Source organism: Rhinopithecus bieti, unplaced genomic scaffold, assembly GCF_001698545.2.
Source record: "Rhinopithecus bieti isolate Rb0 unplaced genomic scaffold, ASM169854v2 scaffold_26428, whole genome shotgun sequence".
NCBI classification, from domain to species: domain Eukaryota; kingdom Metazoa; phylum Chordata; class Mammalia; order Primates; family Cercopithecidae; genus Rhinopithecus; species Rhinopithecus bieti.
The window spans coordinates 370-17503 of record NW_016811745.1 but is presented as its reverse complement, the minus strand read 5'-3'; the positions used below and the strand labels follow the sequence as shown (position 1 = coordinate 17503).

At 38.1% G+C, this 17134-nt stretch overlaps 1 protein-coding gene across 1 annotated transcript in view; it reads right to left on the bottom strand.

The window, feature by feature from the left end:
* The window catches only part of LRRD1 (leucine rich repeats and death domain containing 1), a 24375-nt gene extending 8349 nt beyond the window's left edge, over positions 1 to 16026 (bottom strand). Inside the window, 4 exon segments of the mRNA XM_017894944.1 lie at positions 1338 to 1499; positions 9822 to 10020; positions 14038 to 14809; positions 14811 to 16026. Of these exon segments, the coding sequence (XP_017750433.1) occupies positions 1338 to 1499; positions 9822 to 10020; positions 14038 to 14809; positions 14811 to 15952 (2275 nt within the window). The 5' untranslated portion in view covers positions 15953 to 16026.
* Between the last annotated feature and the right edge of the window lie 1108 nt (positions 16027 to 17134).

Below are 17134 nucleotides of genomic sequence, written 5' to 3'. Positions count from 1 at the left end.
ACCATGGAATACTATGCAGCCATAAAAAAGGATGAGTTTGCGTCCTTTGTAGGGACATGGATGCAGCTGGAAACCATCATTCTTAGCAAACTATCACAAGAAGAGAAAACCAAACACCGCATGTTCTCACTCATAGGTGGGAACTGAACAATGAGATTACTTGGACTCGGGAAAGGGAATATCACACACCGGGGACTATATAGGGTGGGGGAGGGGGGAGGGATTGCATTGGGAGTTATACCTGATATAAATAGTGAATTGATGGGTGCTGACAAGTTGATGGGTGCAGCACACCAACATGGCACAAGTATACATATGTAACAAACCTGCAACCTGCACGTTATGCACATGTATCCTAGAACTTAAAGTATAATAATAAAAACTAAAATAAAATAAAATAAAATAAATTTCAGACAGATAGTCATAGTGGGCCAAAGACTGAATGCCATCAGTGGAATGGCTCCGTGGACTTCCCTCAAGGCCAAATGTATGTTATTTATTTATTTGTTTGTTTGTTTATTTATGTATCTATCTTAAAAATAGAGACAAGGTCACACTATGTGGCCCAGGCTGGTCTCGAACTTCTGAGCTCAAGTGATGCTCCTGCCTTGGCCTCCCAAAGTGTTTGGATTACAGGCGTGAGCCACCACACCCAACTCCAAATGTCTTTTAGAACAACTACATTTGTTAGAACAGATTGAAACTAATAGATTTCTGTGTGGATTTTGAGTCTGGTCACAGTCTCAATGAAACACCTATTGAAGGGCATTAAGGTCAATAGGGTAGGAAATGGCCCACCCCTCCTCCACTTGGATTTGCCTATTTTCAGTGCCTCGATTTGTATGGACCTGGATTAAATAATCTGAATTATCAAAACAAACTCCTAACCTTCAGAAAAGAAAGAGTATCAATTTTTTCACATCTCTGCCAGATTGAAAGCCTCCAATTAAAGCAAACCATCTTTTAATTCATATGAGATAGTGTCTTGTGGCTGGGTGTGGTGGCTCACACCTGTAATCCCAACACTGGGAGGCCAAGACAGGAGGATTGCTTGAGCTCAGGAGTTCAAGACTAGCCTGGGCAACATAGTGAGACCCGTCTCTACCAGAAGATTAAAAAATTAGCCAGGTGTGTTGATGCACACCTGCAGTCCCTGCTACTCAGGAGGCTGAGGTGGGAGGATCACTAGAGCCCAGGAGTCCGAGGCCACAGGGAGTTGTGATCATGCACTATAGTCCAGCCTAGGTGTCAGAGTGAGACCCTGTCTCCAAAAAAATTAAATTAAAATAAAATAAAAGAGAAATGACTTCTTAGATAGTCAATCACTCACCACCTACCATCTCTTTCATCTGCCCTCTGTAGATAGCGTGCAATAGTGTACAACTGTTTTCCTTTACAGATTTCCATTGGAGGTCTCAGCAAAGGGTTGTCATCAAAATTTATCTCCTTCAGTGAAAAAAGATTGTAGATAGCACTAGGTAGAGCTGTCAGATTATTTCCTAGTAGAAAAAAATTAGAATTGAATTACATCTTTCTATAAAAGATAACTATGGAGACAAATAACATCTATTATGTCTTGCTGACAAAGTACCAGAGGACCCTCACAATGCAGCAGGTCATAAATTATTTCTGATGTACACATGCTAAGAGCAAAAAAGAGTGTTTATAGAAAGACAGCTGTGGTTGCTTTCTCTCCTAGGGGTGGCAAAATGAGACAGAGACTATCCTCCTTTAATACAGCAAAGAACTTTATAGAGTGGATGTGATGGTAATTTTTAAACTAAACTGTTTATTTAGCATAATTTTAGATTCATAGAAATGTTGCAGAGATTGTAGCAAGTTCTTCTGCATTCGTCATCTAGCTTTAGTTTCTCCTAATGTTATCTCACATTATCATATTACATTAGTTTAATCTAAGAAACCAGTATTGGTACATTACTACTAAATACACTTCAGACTTCTTTGGATTCATTAGTTTTTCCATCAGTGTCCTTTTCTGTCTCAGGAAATCTCATTGCATACAGTTATATCTCATTAGTGGCCTGTTTTGTGATAGTTTCTCAATCTTCCCTTGTTGTTCATGACCTTGACAGTTTTAAGAAGTACTGGTTACGAATTTTGTAGAATGTACCATAACTTGAATTTGTCTGATATGTTCTCATTATTAGACTGGGGTTATGGGTTTTTGAAAAGAATACCACAGAGGTGAAGTGCATGTATCACATTATATCAGAGATACCTCATATCCACATGACATCACTAAAGATGTTAAATTTTATCTCTTGGATAACACAGTCTCTGCCAGCATTCTCCAAGATAATGTTATAATTTTTTTCCTTTCCATACTCTATTCTTTGGGAGTAAGTCACTAAATCTAGGCTACCCTCAAGGGGGAGTGGGAATTAAACTCTACTTCCTAAATGTAATTTTTTCAATACCATCGTAATCCAATATAAACCTAACATAAAATGTAAAACTGGGGTGGGCACAGTGGTTCATGCCTGTAATCCCAGCACTTCGGGAGGCCAAGGTGGGTGGATCATCTGAGGTCAGGAGTTCGAGATCAGCCTGGCCAACATGGCAAAACCCTATCTCTACTAAAGATACAAAATTTAGCCGAGCATGGTGGTGGGCACCTGTAATCCCAGCTACTGGTTGCAGGGAGCCGAGATAGTGCCATTGCACTCCAGCCTGGGAGACAAGAGCGGAACTCTATCTCAAAAAAAAAAAAAAAAAAAAAAAGAGGGAAAACTGTGGTAAAAATGAATTTGTAATCATTTAGAGAGGCCTAAAATTTGCCTTTATATTATTTATATATTTTATAGTTATGTTATTTATAAACATAAAGGAAACTGGTTCCTTTTAGTGAATAATCATATTTAGAAACCAAGATCTGGATACAGTGTTTCTGGGAGTGTATATGTGTAAAATATATTTATTATAAACCTAGAATTTTATATATGTATATATGCACACACATACATGTATAACATATATGTTATAAATCACAGCACATAGTCTTTAGGGTTCGGCTTCTTTCACTTAGCATTACAACAACATCAGTGTTGTTGTATCAATATTTTTTTTTCCTTTTTAGTAATGAGAAGTATTCCATTATGTAGATGTAAATAATTTATCCATTTAATACATAAAAGACATTTGAAGAGCTTCCAGTTTTGGCAATTACAAAGGAAGCTTCTCTATAAATTTGCACTCAGTTTTTTGTTGAATACGTTTTAATTTCATGTAAAAGAGGAGTCAAAGTGAGATTGATGGTTTGTATGGTTAAGTGTATGTATAACTATATAAGAAACTACCAAACTTTTCTAAAGGGTTGTACCATTTTGTATTTCTTTCATCAGTGTATTATCAGATTTTAATTTTAACTATCCCTTTTTGGGGGGGGGGGTGGAGTCTCGCTCTGTTGCTCAAGCTGGAATGCAGTGGCATCATCTCGGCTCACTGCAACCTCCACCTCCCGGGTTCAAGCAGTTCTTCTGCCTCAGTCTCCTGAGTAGCTGGGACTATAAGCGTGTGCCACCACACGGGCTAATTTTTGTAGTTTTAATAGAGACGGGGTTTCACCATATTGGCCAGTCTCGTCTCAAACTCCTGACCCCATGATTTGCCCACCTGGGCCTCCCAAAGTGCTGGGATTACAGGTGTGAGCCACCGGGCCCAGCCTAATTTTAACTATTCTAATAGCAATATTTCATTGTATAGTTAATTTGCATTTCTCTAATATGACTAATAAGCATAATATTTTGGTATGCTTCTTTTCTTCCTTTCTTTCTTTCTTTTTTATTTTGAGACAGAGTCTAGCTCTGTCACCCAGTCTGGAGTGTAGTGGTGTGATTTCAGCTCATTGCAGCTTCCGCCTCCGGGGTTTACGCTATTCTTGTGCCTCAGCTTCCCAAGTAGCTGGGACCATAGGGGCAAGCCCCATGCCCAGCTAATTTTTGTATTTTTAGTAGCGATGGAGTTTCACTATGTTGGCCTGGCTGGTCTTGAACTACTGATCTCAAGTGATCCACCTGCCTCAGCCTCCCAAAGTGCTGGGATTATAGGCATGAGCCACCACGCCCGGCCTCTTATGCTTATTTTTTATTCATATAGCTGCTTAGTAAATTATCTGTTCAAAATTTATACCAATTTTTATTAAGTGGTTTGGCTTCTTAATTTTTTTTTTTTTTTTTTTTTTTTTTTTTTTTTTTTGTATTAAGCAAATATTTTCTTCCAATCCATGGCCTTGCTTTTCATTCTTTTAAAAAATGTCTGAGCCGGGCACAGTGGCTCATGCCTATAATCTCAGCACTTTGGGAGGCCGAGGCAGGTGGATAACTTGAGGTCAGGAATTTGAGACAAGTCTGGGCAACATAGTGAAACTCCGTCTCTACTAAAAGCATACAAAAATTAGCCGGGCATGGTGGCAGGCGCCTGTAATCCCAGCTACTCAGGAGGCTGAGGCAGGAAACCCCAGAGGCAGAAGCTGCAGTGAGCCTACATCGCACCACTGCACTCCAGGCTGGGTGACACAGCAAGACTCTGTTGTAAAAAAAAAAAAAAAAAAAAAAAATTAAAAAAATTTAAAAGCCTTTAGTCTTGCTCTTGTCGCCCAAGCTGGAGTGCAGTGGCACCATCTTGGCTCACTGTAACCTCCGCTTTCTGGGTTCAAGTGCTTCTCCTGCTTCAGCCTCCCAAGTAGTTGGGATTACAGGCACCCCGCCACCATGCCTGGCTAATTTTTTTGTATTTTTAGTAGAGACGCGGTTTCACCATGTTGGCCAGGCTAGTCTCGAACTCCTGAAGTCAGGAGATCCGCCCGCCTCAGCTTTCCAAAGGGCTGGGATTACAGGCATGAGCTACCGTGCCCAGCTGAGAAGTTTCCAATTTTGATGAAAACCAACTTATTTTCATTTGTGGAATGTAATTTCAGTGTTGTATATAAGAAATCCTTGCCAAGGTTTTGATTTTTTTTCACCTTGTTTTTTTGAGACAGAGTCTGGCTTTGTCACCCAGCTGGAGTGCAGTGGCATGACCTTGGCTCATTGCAGCCTCAGCCTCCTGGGTTCCAGTGATCCTCCCACCTCAGCCTCTCAAGTAGCTGGGACTACAGCAGTGCACCACCATACCCAGCTAATCTTTTTGTATTTTGTTTGTAGAGATGGGGTTTCCCCATGTTGCCCAGGATGGTCCCAAACTCCTGAGTCTCAAGCAATCCTCACATCTCAGCCTCCCAAAGTTATGGGACTATAGGCATGAGCCATGACACCCAGCCTTTTAATATTTTTTCACTTTTTTTTTTTTTGCAAAATAATATTTTCTATGTTTTATCTAGAAGTTTTACAGTTTTAGCTTTTATATTTAGGTCTGTGATTCATTGTGAGGTAATATTTTTATATGGTGTGTAGGATCAAAATTATATTGTGGTTGTTTGTTTTTGTTTTATTTTGTCTTGTTTTGGCTTTTGGACATCCAGTTGATTCAGCAATATTTGTTGAAAATAATGTTCTTTCTCTGTTGGATTACAGTAGTTCCTCCTTATCCATGGGAGATACCTTCCAAGACCCCCCAGCTGATGCCTACAAACCTAATACAGTATCAAACATGATTGCTGTCAATCAGAACACATCTGTTCATGTCTTTCACCCATAAATTTAATGCCTTTTCCTTCTTTTTTTTTTTTTTTTTTTTTGAGGCGGAGTCTTGCTCTGTCGCCCGGACTGGAGTGCAGTGGCCAGATCTCAGCTCACTGCAAGCTCCCCTCCCTGGTTTACGCCATTCTCCTGCCTCAGCCTCCCTAGTAGCTGGGACTACAGGCGCCCGCCACCTCGCCCGGCTAGTTTTGTATTTTAGTAGAGACGGGGTTTCACCGTGTTAGCCAGGATGGTCTCGATCTCCTGACCTCGTGATCCGCCCGTCTCGGCCTCCCAAAGTGCTGGGATTACAGGCTTGAGCCACCGCGCCCGGCCTGCCTTTTCCTTCTTAACTAAGCACTTATCATACACTGTGGCTGTAATTTTTGTAGTTTGAGGTGCAACAGCAAAATTAGCAGAAATTTCTTTTTCCGTCTTCACAATTTCATTGATAGAATATTTGTCCTTAGCGTAGATCTTAGCGACTTCATCATATGATTCTTGAGAACTTTCACCTTTTCACTTAAGGGAAGTACTTTAAGGCTTCTCTTTGGTGTATCCGAATTGCCAGCATCACTACTGTTGTGCTTTAGGGCCATTAATAAGTAAAATAAGGGTTACATGAACACAAGCACTGCAATATTGTGACAGTGGATCTGATAACTGAGACTGCTACTAAGTGACTGACAAGCAGGGAGCACATCCACTGAATGGATTCACATCCCAGGTAGGACAGTGTGAGATTTCATCACGCTACTCAGAAAAGTGCACCATTTTAAACTTATGAATTGTTTATTTCTGGAATTTCCCAGTTAATATTTTCAGACCACTGTTGACCATGAGTAAAACCATGGAAACTGAAACTGTGGATAAGGGGGAACTACCATGGCAAAAAATCAGTTGACTACATAGTGGGTATATCAGTCAGGGTTCTCTAGAGGGACAGGACTAATTATAAAAGGGAGTTTATTAAGGAGTATTGACTCACACAACCATGAGGTGAAGTCTGCCATCTGCAAGCTGAGGCACAAAGAAGCAAGTCCAAGTCCTGAAACCTCAAAAGTAGGGAAGCCGATAGTGCAGCCTTCAGTCTGTGGCCAAAGGCCCTAGAGCCTCTGGCAAACCAGGGGTGTAAGTCCAAGAGTGCAAAAGCTGAAGAACTTGGAATCCAGTGTTTTCAGGGCAAGAAGCATCCAGAATGGGAGAAAGATGGAGGCCAGAAGACATAGCCAGTCTAGTCCTTCCACGTTCTTCTGCCTGCTTCATTCTAGCAGAGCTGGCAGCTGATTGTGCCCACCCAGACTGGGGGTGGGTCGGCCTCTCCCAGTCCACTGACTCAGATGTTAATCTCCTTTGGGAACACCCTCACAGACACACCCAGGAACAATACTTTGCATCCTGCAATCCAATCAAGTTGACACTCAATATTAACCATCATAGTGGATCTATTTCCAGACTCTCTATTCTGTCCCATTGATCCTTATGTCTGTTGTTTTGCCAACACTATCACTGTCTTCATGACTATAGTTTTACATAAGTCTTGAAATCAGGTTGTGTGAATCATCCAACTTTGTTTTTCTTCTTCAAAATTGTTTCAGCTATCCTAGTTCCTTTGACTTTTTATATACATTTTATAATTACCTCATTGTTTTCTGAAACAAAATCTCTGCTAGGATTTTACTGGAATTGAGTTGAATTTAAAGATAAGTTTTGGGAAACTGACATATTAACAATATTGTCTTCCAATTTATGAATACTATCTCTCTACTTATTTAGGTCTTATTTAGTTTTATCTGTGTTACAGTTTTCAGCATATAGATCTTATATGTAATTTGTTAGATTTATGTATGGTTTTGGTACAATTTTAAATTGTACTTTTAAAGAAATCAATTTCTAATCATTTATTGCTAGTCTGTAGAAATATGATTGATTTTTGTTTATTAACTCTGTATATGGGAATCTTGCCAAACTTACTTGTTCTGTAGATCCTTTGGGATTTTTGACCTAGACGATGTGTCTCTATTATCAGAAATAGTTTTTTCTTCTTCCTTCCCAATCTGTTTACTTTTTATTTCTTTTTCTTGTGTTGTTGTGCTAGTTGGGACTTCCAGTTATAACATCAAAAAGAAGTGGTGAGAAGGGAGAACTTTACTTTAATCCTGATCATAGTGGAAAAGAAATTCTTTACCATGGGGTGTGATATTAGCTATAGGAGTTTTGCAGATGCACTTTTTCAGGTTGAGGAAATTCTCTTCTATTTCTAGCTTAGTGAGATTTTTTTGTTGTTGTTGTTTTTGAAAATCTTGAATGGCAATTGTATTTTTTCATATAATATTTGCTTTTTTTTTTTTTTTTTTTTGAGATGAGGTCTTGTTCTGTTGCCCTGGCTGGAACGCAGTGGCACAATCATAACTCACTGCAGCCTCAAACTCCCATGTTCAAGCAATCCTCCTGCCTAAGTCTCCCAAGTAGCTGGGATTATAGGCATGAACCACCACATCTGCTTGCTTTGCTTTTTATACTTACAGTGAGAAGTTCATATGGCTTTTCATAAGCCTGTTCAGATGGTGAATTACATGGATTAGTTTTTGAATATTGACTCAACCTTGTATTCCCAGGGTAAATTGCTCTTGGTCACAATATGATATCATTTTTTATATTGGTGGATTTGATTTGCTTTAATTCATTAAGGAATTTTGCATCCATGTTCAAGCAGGATATTATTCTGTAAGTTTCCAAGAAATGTATTTGTTTTATTATAGTATTAGGATAATGCTGGCCTCATAGAATGAACTGAGACATGTTTTATCCTCAATTTTATGACAGAATTTTAAAAATTGGCATTATTTCCTCTCTCTCTCTCTCTCTCTTTCATTCTTTCAGACAGAGTCTCACTCTGTCACCCAGGCTAGAGTGCAGTGGCACAATCTCAGCTCACTGCAACCTCCACCTCCTGGGTCTAAGCGATTCTCCTGCCTCAGCCTCCTGAGTAGTTTTGATTTTGATTACAGGTGTGCCCCACCACACCCGACTAATTTTTTTTTTTTTTTTTTTTAAGTAGAGACGGGGTTTCACCACATTGGCCAGGCTGGCATCAAACTCTTGACCTCAAGCGATCCGCCCGCCTTGGCCTCCCAAAGTGCTGGAATTACAGGCATGAGCCACTGTGCCCAGCCTAACTTAGTGATTTCTTCTTAAAAATACTTGAAAGAATTCACCAGTGAACCTTTTTGAAATTTGCATTGTTCCTTCTATTAAATACTTGATAGAATTCACCAGTGAAGTTATCTGAGCTAGAAATTTTCTTTGTATGAGAGCTTCTAACTACAAATTCAATTACTCAAATTGATTTAGGGCCATCTGTTAGCCCACAATGATATCTACCTCCTGTTACTCACCCCCTTGTATAGTCCCTTCTCACATTATACCAAGGTTGGTCTGTGTGATCAATAGAATAGAGCAGAAGTGATGTTATGTCACTTCCAAGATTAGGTTTTTAAAGACACTGCTGACTAGGCATGGTGGCTCACGCCTGTAATCCCAGCACTTTGGGAGGCTGAGGCTGGTGGATCACCTGAGCCTAGAGAGGTCAAGGCTGCAGTGAGCCATGATCCTGCTACTGTGCTCCAGCTTGGGCAACAGAGTGAGACCTTGTCTCAAAATAAATATATATATATTTATACCTCAGAATATTTGCCTCAATGAATGTCAAATAATGAACCTGCCTACCTGTTTTGATCTGACTCCTACTTCATAGGCCTGGCTCTCAATTCTTGCCATAGCCTGGTTCCATGCTCCTTATCCAAACAACAGAGATAGTTTTTTTTCTTCCTTCCCAATAGAGAAGGAAATGCAAAAAAATTGCTGACCTGAGGTTGTGTAGGTGTGTGTAGAGGAAGAGGTGAGGGTGGGTTCAGAAGGGAAGAAATACTAAACGACTGGGTATAGACAGAGAAGAGAGAAAAGAAATGAAAATATGTTCAGGCTCTTCTACTCTTTCAAGGCAGGAACTGGACCTTATACTTTGCTTTCATTTTCTGTACCTAGGACAGTCATTTCCTTCTAATGGTGACTTAATACATTCTGTTGACTCTTTGCCATTCTGTATCTTGTCAACAAAATTTGCAACTCAGATATTAATACTCTACTTACTGATTATACTTACTGATTATGCTTGACACTCACCACTCAGGTTTAGTTGCTGGAGATCATTTAAAGATAGCAAAGATGGTGGAATATAACTTATTTGATTATTGTATGCATGTAAACTAACCAAATTTCTCAATTCTCCTATATTTCTTGGAATCTCTCTGATTGCATTATTTGAGATATCAAGTTCTTTAAGTTGAGTCATATTAGATAGCTCTCCTGGAAGTCTTGTTAACTGTAACAAAGATTAAAAAATTATACTTTTATAAATACATCTTTGCATGACTAAAACTTTTCTAAAATCAAATGAAAGAGTTTTGTCTGTTTTGTTTTGTCTTAAAAGGACATATTTTTATTATGTCACAAATTCTTTGTAACTGACTCTCCCTTCTGGCTGAAACCCACAAGATACTGTGCGATATCCAAGTACCTCCTCAATCTGAACAGTGCTTCTAATTCAACCCTGTGGCTTGCTACCCACTTTGCTCACATTCCCATTGCTCAGCGTTCATTGTCTCCTTATCCCTTTCTCCACTCCCTAAATCTAACCGTGTTTTGACTTCTTTCCTGCCCCCCAACCTCCCACCCCCGGAAGTCTTTTCCAACTACTCTATTCCACATTTGATCTCCTTATTCCTAGTCCTATCAACATCGCTTTTTTTTTTTTTTTTTTTTTTGAGATGGGAGATCTCGATCTGTCACCAGGCTGGAGGGCAATGGCGTGATCTCAGCTCACTGCAACCTCCACTTCCCGGTTCAGTGATTTCTCCGGCCTCAGCCTCTTCGAGTACCTGGGATCACAGGTGCCCAGCACCATGCCCGGCTAGTTTTTGTATTTTTTAGTAGAATGGAGTTTTGCCATGTTGGCCAGGCCTGAATTTTGAACTTCACTGACCTCAGGTGATCCTCCCACCTCGGCCTCCAAAGTGCTGGGATTAAGGGCGTGAGCACTCACAGGCCCCATTCTTTTTCTTCATCCTTTTGTGCGCTTTTTTAGATTTTAAAATGACATGTACACTGTTTCTATACTTTTTGTATGTGTTCCCAAGCATGAAATGCATTTGACCAAATGTTTAATATGGAGTCACAGTTTGGCAATGTGACCTTAATTAAAATTCCTACTACAAAAAGTTGTTGCAAAATTGCAGGAATTAAATATTACTGTTAAGATGAAGAATATGCATATTTAGAGAAAATAGGGCCTTTATGAGTGGCTTTGAAAATAAAGGATGTTCTACGAACAAAACAATTTTGAATGTGAGGCGCACCTCTGAAATAACATAAACAACAAGGTACACTTCTGATGTTGTGCTATAGTTCTTCCAGTATAAAGGAAGCATAGAAATAGTTTCCAACTTCACAGAGATTAAAATTTATTTTAGGAACAGAATATATCCATATGAAAAAATCAGGAAATGGAATGAAGCAATAGGTAATCCAATGCCAATAATACAATTAATAACTGATGAATAAAAGTTTAGTAAAAGGTTCATAACTACAAATCAGATAACTCTCTGTAAAGATACATAAAAAAAAAAAAAAGCTTTACATAAGTAAAGCTTCATGTAAAAAGTAGACTTGAATAGCCTCTTAAGATGAATAGGGGGCTGGGCTCGGTGGCTCACACCTGGTAAATCCCAGCACTTTGGGAGCCAAGGGCGGGTGGATCACAGGATTGAGACCAGCCTGGCAACGTGGTGAAAACCCATCTCTACTAAAAATACAAAAATTAGCTGGACGTGAGGTGAGTGGCCTGTAATCCCAGCTACTTTAGGAGCTGAGGCAGGGAGGATCACTTGAACCAGGAGGCAGGGTTGGCAGTAAGATGAGATCGCCACCACTGTCCTCCAGCTGACTGACCAGAAACTCATGCATAGTCGATGGCTAGTGAGAGTCTGACAGTAAAAAAGGCGATGCAAAGCAGAGGGAGATTTGTTTGGATAAGGAGATGGAACCAGGCTATGGGCAAGACTGGAGAAGACGGCCTGTGAAGTAGGAGTCAGGATCAAAAACAGGTAGTGTTCATTATTTGACATTCAATGAAGGAAATATTCTTTAATTTACCTCTCAACATTTACTAGAGGTGGTGTCTGAGAGCTGCATGGATGATAGGGTCATATAGAAGGAAGGTTCCTGTTGGGTATCCTTCCTTAGTAAAATAAAAGCCCTGTGATTAATCTGACTCTTCTTCAGTAAGTGACCATCTGCCTATTACATAAGTTAATTATTTGGGCATTTCATTTCCACCCCAAGGGGGTTATCAATGATATTTTCAACACCATGGGATATTCTTTTTGACAGGAGTTCTTGTAAATCATTTTTTCATTTGATGACCTTTGGCAATGATGTTGCAAATATGTGGACTGTTGCCTTGCAGCCACTCACTTTGATAGGTAACAGATATGCATTTGGATTCCTGACAGGCAAGTATGATACATGGAGAACAGTCCTCTGCAATGAAGTACTGACAAGCTTTGATAAGTTTGCTAAAAGCGGAGGAAGCTCCTGGCATAAATTATGCATGAAGTTGAGTCATAACCAATGACGAGGTTGGTAGGACAGTGACACTGGAAAATGAGGGAGCATAATCCGACAAGCTTTTTTAGAGGAAAAGTGATACAATTTTGGGCTGTTAAGATGAGGTAAACTGATGATGGAAAGGAACAAGAATGATTCATGAGTTTTAACCTGGCAGTTTAAAGAAAACTGCACACAAACAAAATGGAGAAGTTTGGAAAAGGAGATGGAAGAAAATGAGCTGACTTTGAAGTGATATTGACGTGTGATGACAACAAAAGAATAGAAATGTATAATTTCCAGGAAAAAAATGGGACACATGGGACTGCAGCACTGGTTGTGAGATCAGCTTTAGTCATGTAACTTTGGAGATAATGTGCATGTAAGTGACAGCAGGTGTGGTGAGAAAGGAGTTAATAAAAAAGAGAGTTAAGGACATCATTGGAGATACCAAACAGTTATCTTACAAGAGGAGAAAATGAGTGAGATGATATGAATCGTCAATGAATTAACTGATTATTTATATTGCAGAACTAAAAATGTTCTGTTAGCTACAAAATCAACTTTTTAAACTGCAAGGGTATCATTATTCATTCCATCTGGCTTAAGCAAGTATTCCCTGGAGTAGCTTTTCTGGAAATGTATTATATGATAGCTGTTATGTTAAAAATGGTCAAACAAGTTGGGAAATATGGGAATATTTGGGAAAATTAGTGAAGACTCTTCAAGCTTTTAAGTAGATCAGTATTCATTGTTATCTTTAGAGAAGAACCCGTACTTCTTAAAGCTATTTGATCACAGACACTGCTCCCCCTCCTCCCTTTTTTTTTCTTGAGCAGAACACTCAAGAAAAATGGGCTAGGCTTTTAGGAGTACTTTGGGAAGTCCTGACTTAGATAACAGCTGGTTCTTTTCATTGTTTACTAAGTAAGATCTTCGTATAAATCAGTAATGTTTAGTTTTTAAAAAATTATTTCATAAAAGAAAAGTTACTCCTAGAGTTTCAGTAAGATAAAATGCTAAACTCTAAAATGTTAATTCTTATTGATCTAGTAATTCTTCAGGGAAAATTTCCTAAGGAAATAGTCTAAAATATGAAAAGGCTATATTTATGGAAAATTCATCACAGGATTATTATGAAGAAAATTATAACATCCATAAATGCATAACAAGAGGATTAGATCTATAAATCATGTACTGGTTATAACAATTTATTGGAAAGATGATTATATCAAAGAGAAATGCTTATTGGTTAAAAAAAGAAGAATTTAAAACTGAGTGTGCAGTCTTTTATAATTTCTTGTAAAACCATATGCATAACAGGAAAAAAGACTAAAAGTTTTGTCAACGTATGCCAGTAGTTATAATACAATCATATGCTTGTGGAATTATTTTTGTTTTAATTTTATCACTTTCCAAATTTTCAGTAATGTGTTTATACGACATTTACAACTTTAAAACTCCTTTTACAATTACACCGAAACAAAAGGAATCTATAGAATTGTCAGCTTTCATTGCTTCATATTTCATTTTAATGAAATATGTTCCTGTACAGCTTTTGTGTTGTGAAGTGTATTTATAAGCCATGTTTGGTGGGGAGGGGGAAGCCTTTCATTTAAAAAATAAAATATTCCAACTCAATTTAAAACACACATATGGTACAAACAGATACACCACAGCTTAAATTCTGATCCTCTCCAGTCTCTCCTTCCCCACAAAGCCCACAGTCTCTTACCTTTCTCCCTTTTATCTGACTTATATTCAGCTGTTCCAGTGATTGAAGTTGGCACAGTTCAACAGGAAAATGTATAAATTGATTGCTTGAGAAGTTTAATTTCTGGATTCCTTTTAAATTACAGATGTCTGAAGAGATTTTCTGTAATTGGTTTTCTGAAAGATCAAGTACTCGCAAATTTTCTAAAGTACACAATTCTCTAGGGAAAGTTTCAAATTTATTACAGCATAAAATAAGTACATGGAGTGATATCATATTAGAAATAGATGCTGGAATTTTCTTTATTTGGTTTTTACCAAGATCCAGGTATTTAAGATTAATAAGAGAACAAAAGTGCTCAGAAAATATGAGGAGTTTGTTTTCACTCAATTCTAAATGAAGCAGTTGTTTACTGAAAGATATATCCACAGGTATTTCTGAAATATAATTTCCATTAACACTCAAATAATAAAGAGAATCTAAAGCACACAGTCCCAACGGAAAATATATTATTTTGTTATAATTCAATTCAATTTTAATTATTTTTTGGCAGTTTTTTATTTCAATGGGAACACCTGTGATTATGTTTCCTGAAAATTCTAGACTGCATATATTATTAAGATGTGAGATACTGTCAGTTATTTTTACCATATTATTTCTGTTTACATGAAGTTTTCTTAAATTGTTAAGCTTATGGATGTTCTTAGGAAGTTCTGTTAATTTATTATCACTAAGAGTAAGGCATTCCAACATTGCACAGCAACATATTTTTTCTGGTATATTTTCAATAAATTTTATCAAGTATAAGAATCCTAAGTTCCCTGAAATTCTCAATTTTGTGTGAAATAACTTCCAATTTATTGTCGGCCAGTTGGAGTTCTTTTATTTTGAGTAACTGAAAAATTTCTACAGCCAGAAAGGTAAGCTTATTATGATCCAGTAAAAGTGTTTCTAAATTTTTAAGCTCCCTAATTTCTTTTGGCAAACTGCTGATCAGGTTTCCAGTAAGGTCTAGTGAAATTAACTTTGGAAGGAAGCACAGAGCTTTAGGAAATATTGTTAATTGATTATATTCCAAATTGAGAACCCGTAAGTATTTTAAACTAGGCAGAGTATCTGGTATATGCCTTAACTTATTTTTACCCAAACTTAAAATTTCCAAGTTTCCAAGACATTCTAAGTAAGGAGGAAAATTTTCAATGTAATTGTTATAAAAAAAGAGTTGTCTGATATTCCCAAGCTGAGATATTTCTTTAGGTATATGTGATATGTGGTTGTGACTGACGTTTAATATCCTTAAATTATGAAGTAACTGAATTTCAGATGGAAGTGATGATAATCCATTTTCTTGCAGGGATAGAATTTCAAGTCCTAGCAGATCACCTGAGTCTGCCCCTTGAAAAGTTTTGATTTGATTCTTGTCTAAATATAGATGTTTTACATATTTGATTTTTAAAATGTCCTTAGGAAATTCCTGTAAACCCTTGGCCTCAAGGTTAACTGTAAAGTTATCTGCCCCCAAGCCAAGTTGTTTCTGATTTTCTTCAGAGACTTCTGGACTAACTTCTCCTACTGTTTCATGAGATAGGAAGTTAACCAAAGCCTGATATTCTGCAATCCTCCCAGTTAGTGATGACAAACTCCGTGAAGTTTCTGTTGTAGTGCTTGTTTCAGAAAATTGAAGATTTTTCTTTTGTTCTTCATTTCTCTTAGACTTGCTTCCAGAGGAAGATGTTGACTCTAATGTAATCTGTCTAGGATGTGTTTCATAAATCTGGTTAGAAGATTTCCCTTCCAGGTAATCAGAAGCTTCGTTTATCAAATTTGATGTTTCTTTAATAAAGCCAGGCTCCTTCACTGACTGTGATCTAGATTCTTTCCTAAATTGACTAATAGTATCCTCTAGCTCCTCTGACATACCCTCCTTTTCAGACATCTTATTTGCTGATATGTTTTATGCCAATACAAAATTGTAACTTGATTTTAATTTTCATGTTTTTTCCTTTGAATCTACAAAACAAACGTTGAAATTAAAAGAAAAGATGTAATAGAGATGTCAAAATTACAAATAAATCTTAATACAACTATTTTATTTTGTAAGAAATAATTTAATACAAATACACATAATACATTTATAACAAACTAATTTTATATATAATTCCTGGTTAAGGATGGTTTATTGATTGCTTGTACTTATCACATGTTACTCTTGAAATCACTTTAAAATTACAGAAAGAAACAAAAAAGATCAAAGAAAATGAGAAAAAAGCCACAAGGGAATGAGAGGATTCAGCAAATTTCATGGAAAACATAAAAGGGGGCCGGGCACGGTGGCTCACACCTGTAATCCCAGCACTTCGGGAGGCCGCAGTGGGCGGATCACTTCAGGTCAGGAGTTGGAGACCAGCCTGGCCTACATGGCGAAACCCTGTCTCTTCTAAAAATACAAAAATTAGCTGGGTGTGGTAGTGGGTGTCTGTAATCCCAGCTACTGGGGAGGTTGAGGCAGGAGAATTGCTTGAACCTGGGAGGCAGAGGTTGCAGTGAGCCGAGATTGCACCATTGCACTCCAGCCTGGACAACAAGAACGAAACTCTATCTCAAAATAAATAAATAAATAACATAACATAAAAGGGAGAGCCAGTGGCCTACCATGCCACAGGTAAAGAGTACCATTCTCATTATGAATACTGGATGTTTACATATGGTACTAGTGTCTTGTTGTAACAAATTCAGTGCATTGTGACAATTTTCTTAGGGGTAGAAGTGAAATGTCTTAAGAAAGGGTACGCTTTCTGTAAGAGTAAATTAGACATCAAACAGTCCTTGCATGGATTGCAACCTACCTGAGACTTCTGAGTGACTCCCATGGTACCAGCACCAGCTGGGTAGCACCACTCCTCAGAAGTCTGGGTCCCAGCTCTGTAAGTCCCTCCTCCAAGCTTGCAGTTTCTAAAGACCCAGTATATTCACTTTGTCCCTTCAGCCTTAGGGATGGTAGCTACTTCCTATGTTTACTATCTCTGCGTTGCTGCAGTTCCATCTTTACCTTTTTAGTTCTCCAGTACTTGTCTAAGCAATTTCTTACATTAAATCCTGTCAAACTGGCAAGGTTTGG